The 10838-nt window shown below is 42.8% G+C and overlaps 1 protein-coding gene across 2 annotated transcripts in view; it reads right to left on the reverse strand.

The window, feature by feature from the left end:
- The window catches only part of Mipep (mitochondrial intermediate peptidase), a 131910-nt gene that overhangs the window by 79152 nt on the left and 41920 nt on the right, over window positions 1-10838 (reverse strand). For both annotated transcript variants that reach the window (XM_013505468.1, XM_005406325.2), the window contains exons 11-14: window positions 5301-5454; window positions 3736-3813; window positions 2112-2316; window positions 799-908 (exon numbers count right to left, since the gene is read on the reverse strand). In XM_013505468.1, coding sequence (XP_013360922.1) covers window positions 799-908; window positions 2112-2316; window positions 3736-3813; window positions 5301-5454 — 547 coding nt within the window. The remainder of the gene's footprint in view (window positions 1-798; window positions 909-2111; window positions 2317-3735; window positions 3814-5300; window positions 5455-10838) is intronic.

Genomic DNA, 10838 nt, shown 5'->3' on the forward strand with positions numbered 1-10838 from the left:
AATCTTTGAAATTATAATGCATCATCGAAATCTAAGCCTCCAAATTAAGGCCTTTTCAGATTTAGCCTCAGACCAACACTTGAGAAGCTAAGAATGCTGAGGAAACAGGCAGAGGATAAAAACTCAGGCCAAGGGACCCAACATGCAGAAGCAGATGCTCCTTGAACTAGGACTGGCACGGACACAGTGCCTGCCTCCTGGGGCGGCGACGGAGAGTAAGTGGTGGATTACTTGGCAAATCACAGAGGGCAGCTCACTCCTCACACCTGTGCACGTGCTGGGACCAGGATGCTACAGTGGGGTAGGGAAGCGGGGAGGGGCAAACAGTAAAAGGAAAGCTGCTTCTGCAAGAGGGGGACCGGAATTCTGAAAAAGCACCACGTGTTCCATATTATCCGACAAGTCACAAAACCCAAAGGTCACAACCCAAAGGAAAATACAGCAGTATCAACTGAGTATCCCCTATGCAAATGCTCGCAAGCAGAAATCTCAGATTTTGAATTTTTTCAGATTTGCAGACACCTGCATAGAGACGAAATATCTAGGGGACATGACTGAAGTCTGAACACAAAATTCAGTTACGTTTCCCAGGCACGCCGCCCCACATGCAGAGCCTAGATGCAGTTTCATGTGGTATTTTAGTGCACCTGTGTTGTCACCGTGACCTGTCCCATGAGGCCAGGTGTGACATTTCCAGTTGTAACATCGCGTCAATACTTGAGAAGTTTTGGATTTTGGCACAATTTGGATTTTGAACTTTTGAATTAGGGATGCTCAACATGTGTTAGTGGCTTCTACCTGTCCAGTCTCATAATGTCGGGCGAATTGGCTAACCACTCGATAATCATTTGAGAAGTACTCCATCAGAATAGACGGAACCTCCGCAAAATCCGTGGGGCACCTGGTCCCTAAGATGAGGAAAAAAGAATAAAATTTAGTATGAGTCAAAAAGCTACATACTTATTTTCCTTTTTAAGTACACCTTTAAAACTTTTATTTGTACTTCTGATGAACTATGATAAGCTTTAATTCATTAAATCAGTATTTTATTTATATAAAATTATTGTACATATTTGCAGAAAAGTTTATAATAATCCTATATATTTTTCTTCATATCAAAAGTAAAACATAATATTTGCACAGCTGCTGAAACACCTTATAAAGCAAGGGCTCACACTCTCCACAAACAAATCTGTCCTCTGCTATGCTGGCTACAGATGAAACGCAAATTAAAACACTCATAACTAATACAGCACTTACATTTAATTCACTGAATTCCATTATTGAGGTTTTTCTCCTTCATTTCTTTTAAAGTTACTCTTACCTATCACTATGTTTTATATTAACACCAATCCTCAGTGAAGAAAATCAGTATTTTTAAACTCAAAATTATTTAAAGCAACAAATCCAGTAAGAATTTTGTGGTGACATTTTATAACTCTGTGCAGCGCACCTGAAGTCTTTTCAAATAAATACCTTTGCTTTGCCCAAATGTTGAGTGTGTAAAGTTAGTTAATAAGTAACGGAAGCAGCCATTTACCACGTGGTCAAATGCCGACCACTTAGGACAGTGAGCTTAAGACATAGACGACTAAGAGGAAAGTTGGAATGTCATCAACATGGACACATACCAACATAAAAAGTTAAAGCAGAATTGTAATTTTAGACAACGGACAGGATAAGAAAAATTTACAAAGTACTGTATCATATATTTAACATATCCTTAATTGGTTTTTTAAACAAAACAGGTGAAGTTTTATTTCAGGGTAAAGGAGCAACATTTATTTACTTCTGCACTCACAAACTGTAGTAAACACAGAGACACATAGTTACTTACACACACAGAGCCACAAACTTCAGTTCCAAACAAAATACTACAAAACACAAAAAGGCACAAACTCAAAATACAGACACCGGAGACTTATTCCCTGGCTACAGTCGTCAGCAAGGACAGAAAGGGCACAGAAGGACCACCAGCGGGGGCACTGTGAGACGGAAAGCCACAGCACATTAGCAAACGTCAGACTGTCCACATAGCAGACCTGCTTCCAGCTTAAAAAGTTAATGTGTTTAAAGGGTTCTGTTCAGTAAAAGCTCTCTCCACGGCTCACCAGTGACATGCTGGTACCGAGTTCGTCCCAGCATGGAGTGCATGGCGTGTCCCATCTCATGGAAAAGATTTTCCATCATCCCCGGAGTTAATAACGTGGGTGAGTTCCTTGAGGAATGGGGAATATTCAGCATAAGAACTACAACTGGGAGCTGATATTCTCCGTCTGCCTTTAATCGGCCTCCTCGAATTGTAAAGTGGCAGTCCTTCGAGAATGAGAAACACACAAGGAGATGAAAGTGTTATGCAATCTAGAGTAAGAAAGTCTTAAAACTACTGAAATAAGTTTGAACTTTATCCTACTATTATCCTACATTCTGAAAGACATTTTTGTTCTGTAAGAGTTTTAACTTTTTAAATTAAATAATGCACCGAGCTTGTAGTAATTCCTTCATTTGTTTCATCAACAAGCATTGAACTTGATGCTGAACTGGATGCTAGAAACGAAGCGATCCACGAGCTCAGGTCCTCCCGCTCCAGGCGCTCACGAGGAGTGGGGAAGGACGCACAGCAGGCTCTGGGAGCAGGCACGCTGACGTTCACGTTGAACCCTTACCTCACGTCCCACAGTGAACAAGGAGACACTTCCTAGGTCTGCTTCTTTATCAGCTGGAGACAACGGCCCTGACTGAGGCTAAAGCTGGGAAGATGGAGCGCTCTACTCTGGAATAGGAGCCACACGGAATGCACACTTCTGCATCACGTACTCCCCACAACAAGCCCAGGCCGTATCTTCCTCTCCAGAGGAAACACTGACAGCAAGTCTGAGACATGTCAAGTGCCATGTTCAAGGGCACCCAGCTAAACCACTGCAGCTGGAATCCAGACGCAGCTGACTGCTATAAGCTGGGGCTGCTACACACTAACCAGAGGCCTCCGTTACCATTCAGGCGAAGAGGAAGAGTGCAGGACTCGGCACCCTGCTCACATGCACGCTGCCCCTGCCCTCTGACACTGGCTAGCCAGATCACCTTGGAAAGCACTGTCTCTTACACCCTCACCTCAGGAATGCAGAATACTACCCTGCCACACTGCTGACAGCTGACCACACTTCCTGAGCTCATAGCTGTTAAAATGTTTTGGAAACTGTTCAAATGTTTTGGAAACTGTTCAAATGTTAGGTGCATTTCTGTTATAACTGATCACCTAAACCCTGGGCATCTCCCATCAAGTTGCATGAAACTGTTAAAGCTGATCAGCTGGCAAAGCTGGGATGCGGCTACAGGAATGGAAATCAACCCTCTGTCTTCACCTAAGGAGTTATGCTCTCCTGAGGTTTGGTATGGTTTCCATGCAGACATACCTTTGCCACCGTTAACTAGATTCGCTGTCAAGCACAGAAAGGACTGGGTTTCAATCCCAATGCCTCTGCCCGTATGCTTCCGGGCAGGCACATAAACTATCTGCTGCAGTTCCCTCCTTGCATTTTTGAGAGGCTGGTTTATGATTTACATCATTTCTATCTACTATTTTTAATTTATACCCTACTTTCAAACTTACAGGTTAAGAAACTATTACTAGTGCCTTTTAACTATTATGGAACTATAAAAATGATACATAAAGTTCACGTTAGTACAAATAAACTGATCACGTCTGGATGGACCATTTTATAAAGAAAAGTTCACCTGATGTGGTTTTTCTGCTCGCTGGAAAAAGTCACAGTAAATGTGCCCCAACAATCCTTCAGATTCATGAACAACAGCCTAGAAAACAAGGCGAAAATCAGTGGTGAATGAACCCACCGGAAACCCTAAATCTGGGCTTAGGAACATCCTCAACACACGGACAGCCCACATGCACAACCACAATACAGACGTTCCATTTCCTTTCCTCCACCCGCAGCAGCCCAGGACAATCTCTCCCTTTCCCTTTGCTCCATCACTCCAGTAGTCTGGCTTTGGGACTTCCACGTCCAGGAGAGAAGACCCTCATCGTGCGGACGTGTGGCCCGCCTGCTCCCCTCCTCCCAGACCACAGCTCTGCACAGGAGGCTGCTCACAAGCCTGACAGAACCTCTGCGCTGGCTGGACAGTATCAGGGCAAAGCTACTTCCCTCATACCATGCCCACAGTAACTCTTGAACTCAAAACAACAGAATGTAGCTCTTAGCTTTAGCTGGAAACCAATTATACATAGTCATTTCCATAAATTATTTAGAAGGCTCTATAAAAGAGCCACAGTTTAGGGGAGATACACAATCACTGGTCTCCATCTTGCTGCTTTTTGTTTTTTTCTGAGCGTGGTTCTATCACACAGAACCCTCACTCTGTACTTTAAAATTTTCTGCAAGTGTATATTCATTCAATGAACATCTACACGGTGTCTGCTAGGTGCCAGGACTCACTCACAGCACTTGGGAAACAGCAGTGAGCTGCCTGAGGACGCCCACACTTCTGGCAAAGGTGAGAGCTCTTCCTCCTCGGCACTCTCCCTTTCAACTTTCTGCTGCTAGCTCTTCCCTCCACGGCACCTCTGCACTCTCTTGATGCCCCTCACCTTGGGAAGGTAGCGATACACACACAGAAACTCAGGAGGTGACCGTGGTGAAGAGACTCCTCCATCCTGACCTTCTTGGCCCGCCCCATCCCTTTCCTCCCTCGCACGGGTGGCCCCGGGGCAGCGGCACAGCTTCCGGGGCCTCAGAGTGAAGGAAACACAGTGCGGTGAGCAGGCAAAAACGGATCAAGCCTCAGGGATAACTGTGTGGGTTGGGAACGCCTCAAAATCTTCTGAAGAAAAGTGATATTCACTCCAAAATAAAGAGGCACCTTAGTGACTCGGGCAGACCATGTCTCAAAATGTTAAAACATAAATACAATTTTTTTTTAAAAAAAGATAGCAATAGAGTTTGGAAGCAAGCTAATGAGATACTCAGGACCACAGGTTTATGAGAAACAATGACGAAGTTTCCAGTAACCAAATTCAAGAGCACAGAAAGGTACACACATGAAGACTCAGTCTTCTAACACACTCCTAAAAAACTATCTTGGGGAACTATCTCCGTTACTGTATGTCTACATCCTTTTCACACATGTCCTAAGTCAGAAGGGGCCCTCTTGATTTTTTTACAAAACAGAAACAAGGTGGGCACTCTGCATTAGGGGAAGCTAACTCAGAGGTGGAACTGCACTGACTCGGTCGCTGAGCCGGAGGGACAGAGTAGCGCGCTGCACATGCAGGGGAGGCCTACCAGCTTGCGGACGTCTTCGCACCACACCTCGCCTTTGGCAGGCTGCTCTGCATACAGTGAAACGCCCAGCAGCTTGTTAAACAGGATGTTCAGGCCTTCCATGCATGCTCCGAGGGAGAAAAACGGGCAGTACAAACTGGGCTCAATGTTATACCTGAGAGAAGGAAGAGCAGTTCAACAGAATTTCTATTTCAGTTTCTGAAGGTGCATCTAGTTAACTCTTTATTTAATCTTCAGGATCACATGAGCTAAAAAGGGATCCAAAATATACAGGTGTATAGTCGGTCCTCCATACCCTCAGGTTTCACATTCAAGGACTGAAACCTTTTCAAGAGCCAATATTCAGGAAAAAAGCTATACCCATACTGAAAACATACAGACTTTTCTCTTGACACCAATCCCTAAACAATTCAGGATAACAACTACTCACACAGCATGTTCACTGTATTCATATTATAAACAGAAACAATGTATAGTCTTTGAGAAGATGTGGCTAAGTTCTAGCCATATACTACCCCATTTCACAGGGTCCCTGAGCACCCTGGGTTCTGGTATTTGTAAGGGATCCTAGAACCCTTCCCGGCAGACAGGAAGGATTCAGAGTGCTTCTATCATTTGAGGGTATGGAGATGCAGGTTTCTTCGGAAAGACTGCATCTTACTAATATTATTAGTAATGCCATGATTGAGGTAGGTACATCAGTCCCCAGTCTCAATCTTTTTCTGGTTTATTCTTTCAATGACCTAATTAAGCAATGAATTACCCATACTACACACACCCTTTAATACATATTTCTTTATGAAATATAACCAGCTCCAATTATAATGGTAAGTTTCACTTTATGGCATGTATTATACTCTTTAAAAAGTGTGACTTCATGCATATAAATATTATAATCCTGAGGAACACTAACTGATTTTACAGTTCTCATCTGGTAAAATGTTTGTCTGTAGAAAACTGTCTGCAATATAAACAATCAGATTTTAATGTATGTGTTTCACAGTTATATATCCTAAGGACAACACAGCTGGTATGTGTAATTATTCTTCATCCAGAAATAACTTTTTTATGCCCTCTGTTAGTGATGGTGAACCTTCTAGAGCTTCCAATGACAACAAACAGCCCGCAGCAGCACGGACAGGTTGGCCACCACTGCCCAATGTATTTCAACATAAGCCAAGGCAGATACAAAGTATGTGACTTGAATGTTCACTGAGTCCCTACTAAATCTGGCCAAAACTCACAAGCACAGACAAAAATAATGGTTCTAGAATAACTGTGGATGCTCACTACATTTCCATTCTTTGTGTTTTAACAAAATATATACAAACCTACAAAGAAGCACATACAAATGTATACCTATTGCTAAATGAATTACTGGAATTTTGAGTGAACGTAAATTGTACAAGCGAGATCCTAGAGACAGAAAACTACGAAAGTCCAACATAATTACTGGCCCCTTTCTTCACAGAACACAATGCTCACGCGGAAGGAGGCTGTGGAGGGAATGCAGTCGCTCAGCGAGCAGATGCAGGTACGCAGGGCCAGGAGCAAAACCTGTGCCCCCAGAGGAAACGGGGAAAGGAAGGCAAAGGAGAACAGGTACAACCCTTAGAGAGCAGAAAGGCAGCCATACTGTGGGGATAGGAAAGATAGTAAATGGTAAAAAAGGAAGAATGACCATCCTCAAGAAATCAAGTAAGAACAAATGCTAGCAGGGCTGAGGGGGAAAAGGCATTCTCCACTGTTAGTACTGTAAACAAGTACGATCACTATGGAAACCAGTGTGGTGATTCCTCAACTGAACCTAGAAATTCCATGTGACCCAGCTATTCCCCTCCTAGGCACCTTCCCCAAAGAATTAAACACACTGTATCACAGCGATACATGCACAACATGTTTGTAGCAGCACAATTCTCACTGAATTCTCACTGAATGTTTGTTGTGGCATCCCTTTCTCATCTCTAATTGTACTGATTGGGTCTTCTCTCCCTTTCTTTTGGTTAGCTTGGCTTATCAATCTGTTTATCTTTTCAAAGAACAAATCCTTTGTTTTACTGATCCTGTGTATTATTCTTTTAGTCTCTATCTCATTAATTTCATTCTGATCATCTTTCTTTCTTTCTGTTGGGTTTGGTTTTGGATGTTCTTGTTTTTCTATGGCCTTGAGGTGCATGTTTAGGTTTCTTTTAATTTCAGATTTTTTTTATGTAGACACTTATAGCCATAAACTCCCTTCTTATAACTAACTGTCTCTGCTGTATCCCAGAGTCTCTGGTATGTTATATTTCCATTTGATTCTAGGAATTTTTCAATTTCAACACTTCTAATTCTTAAGTGATGCTTATTCAAAATAATAGCACAACATATTAGGTGATTATATTTTAAAGATAAGTGAGATAAAAGTCAGCAACTTTCTAAGGGTCTTCTACTACCCAAGAAGCAGTGCAGTATTATGTGAAAGTATACTTGGATTACCTGTACATGCATATTGCAAAGGTTAGGGCCAACATTTTTAAAAAGTAAAACATGAAAAGAGAAAAAAGAAAATCATGTATGTTTAATTAAAACCATAAACGGTAAAAAAATAAGAGTAGAAAACAAAAAATTAAATAATTAAAGTAATGAAGAGAAAGTAACAAGTACGGCAACACTAACCCAACTATATCACTCATCACTTTAGATGCCAAGAGTCTAAGTTCACCAATTAAAAGACAGACCAGGGGGTGGATGGAAACAAGACCCACTATACACCGTCTACGAGAAACTCACATTAAACATAAAGACAGATGGAGCAAGGATAAGGATGAACACAGTATCCTAACAATAATGAAAGGCGAGGCTGTCGCATCCACTTCCACAGAGTAAGCTTCAGAGCAAGGAAAGCTACCAACAGGAAGCAGGAAGCATTAGCTGGCAGCAGCAGGCCGCTCCCCAGAAAGGCACAGCGCTTTGATGTGCATGCGCCTAAGGAGGAGCACCAACACAAACAGAAAAAGGATCACAAGGACGAGAGACGCCCCTCTTCCCGCAGGCAGACCCCTCCACACCTGCATCAGAAGTGGACAGAGGCAGCAGGCAGGAGTCAGTGAGGATACAGTGGCACTTAAGTAAGAACACCAAAATAATGTTATTTCTTGACTCCATTATGATACCAAATTAATTAGATGGGCCTTAAAGAATAAATTAAAAGCCAAGTTTAAACCAGAGAACATGAATAAACAGCAGCAAAACTTAACCACATAGTGCTCTACTAGATTAATTAGTGCTCTACTAGATTAATTTGATTATAAAAGTAGATTCACAGACAGGTGTAGCAGCACATTCCTGTAATCCCAGCACACTGGGAGGCTACAGCAAGGAATGATGAGTTGAACCCAGCCTTGGCAATTTAGTGACTTAGCAAGATCCTGTCTCAAAAAAATAAAAAGAAAAAAAAGAGAGATGTGGATAGAGTTCAGTGCAAAGGCCCTTGTGCTAGGTTTGATCCCAAGTACCACAGATAAACAGAATAGAATAGAATAGAATAGACTTTTTTTGTTACCAGGTCATAAAAATCAATATAAAAATAAAAAAAGAAACTTTGTATCTTCAGAGTAAACCCATCTTAAGCTTATAATGACATAAAAATTTATTTCAATAGAAAACACACTATAAAGTTAACACAGTCTGTTTTATGAAACTATAACCTAAAAATGTTTAACGATTTACATTTAATGTTTAATGCCATGACACCCATACGCAGTAGTCAGGCAATGTTCAAGGAAACAATTTACCATGGACAAAAAAATGTGAGTCTAGGGGCTGCGGATGTGGCTCAGTAGTAGAGCTCTTGCCTTGCATGTACAAGGCCCTGGGTTCAATCTCCAGCGCCATGTACACAAAAAAAAATGAGTACAGAACATGTCTAGCATTCTAAACATACTTCAATTTTATATACATTAAATGATGATGAATGTGGACAGCTAAAATCTTTATGAAAGGTACTATAAAGTAACATAAACTATTTTTAGAAAAAAACAAAAACAAAAACAAAAACAACCTTGCACCCGGGGTATAGCTCACTGGTAAAGGATGTGCTTACTTTGTGAGGCCCTGGGTTACATCCCCAGCACAAAGAAAGAAAAGAAAAGAAAAAGGGGGGGTGGCCGAGGGCAGGGAAGAAGGGAGGAAGGAAAAGGAGGGAAGGTAGAAAGAAACAGAAAGAAAGAGAAAGACAAAGAGAAAAAGAAAGACAAAAGGAAAGGAAAGGAAAGGAAAGGAAAGGAAAGGAAAGGAAAGGAAAGAAAAGAAAAAAGAAAAGAAAAGAAAAGAAAAGAAAAGAAAAGAAAAGAAAAGAAAAGAAAAGAAAAAAGAAAAGAAAAGAAAGAAAACAGAGGGAAAGACTGACAGGAGGAAGGCAGAGAGAACCTCAAATAATAACAAACAAAGGCCAAAAGTTTTCCATCTATCCTCTGGCTACTTCTGCCACTTCCCCTCCCCACCAAGAAGTAACTGCTGTAACCATTTCTGTGAATCCTTTCTGGTATTTTCTACCTACACATGCATAAGTGCATATATATAAAGCTTTTTCTACAAACAGAATTATACCATTCACGCGGTCCTGTAACTTCCTTTTTCAATGTGAAAGTATACAAATATACACATTTTGTATTCTATACTTAAACAAGTTTCTTTTTCATTAACATATCCCATGATACACTTTCAATTTCGGGGTACGAGGCTCCACCCTGTCCCCCTTCCTGCAGTGTCTACTGTTACCAGATAATACAAATCAATACAGGAATAGGAGAATAAAAAGTTTTATATCTTTAAATTAAACCCTAAGAGTATAATGGACAGCACATTCACTTTCATAGAAAAGAAACACAGTAAAGCGAACAACGACAGGGGCCGTTTTATTAAACTACACCCTTAGGTGTGGGCCACGCAGGGCGAACACCTGCATGACGGCGCCGGCATCTCCCCCCAGCCGCGCACCTGGCCGGGGAGACGGCTGCTCCCGTGAGCAGGGTCCTCCCACTGTCGTGTGCAGAGGCCGCCCGGGCCGTGCGCCCTCACACTGCACCTTCACTACAGAAAGCACATCCGCACGGCCCGTCCTGGGGCCCGGCCCGCCTGCCCCGTGAGCAGCCCGTCACACCCGCTGGGCCGGCCCGTGAGACAAGCGAGGAAGTGAGGCTGAGGCAGTCTGGACGTTGCCACGGTATTCTCACAGCACTGCCGGCCCTCCCGAGGGAGCGTCTGCCAAGCCCCGCGGCCTCCTTGCCGGCCTGAGTCTCTGTCAGGTGTCTTTATTTTGCTGCTTTGGCAAGCTCGGCTGCACACTCTTTTTCTTCCTAGTGATTCGGGGGTTGTCTCTATCACCTTTTAAAGAGGTCCATATTACTCACGGACCTATCAGCTGTCAGTCCCTGCTGCTCCTGACCCACGTTTCTGCGCACAGGTGCAGGCAGAGACTGCACCAAGCGCCGGCTCGGGAAGCGCAGGTCAGGGCTTTACCCGGCTCGGGAAGCGCAGGTCAGGGCTTTACCCGGC

The sequence above is a fragment of the Chinchilla lanigera genome, unplaced genomic scaffold (assembly GCF_000276665.1).
Source record: "Chinchilla lanigera isolate Chin_1 unplaced genomic scaffold, ChiLan1.0 scaffold00096, whole genome shotgun sequence".
NCBI lineage: Eukaryota > Metazoa > Chordata > Mammalia > Rodentia > Chinchillidae > Chinchilla > Chinchilla lanigera.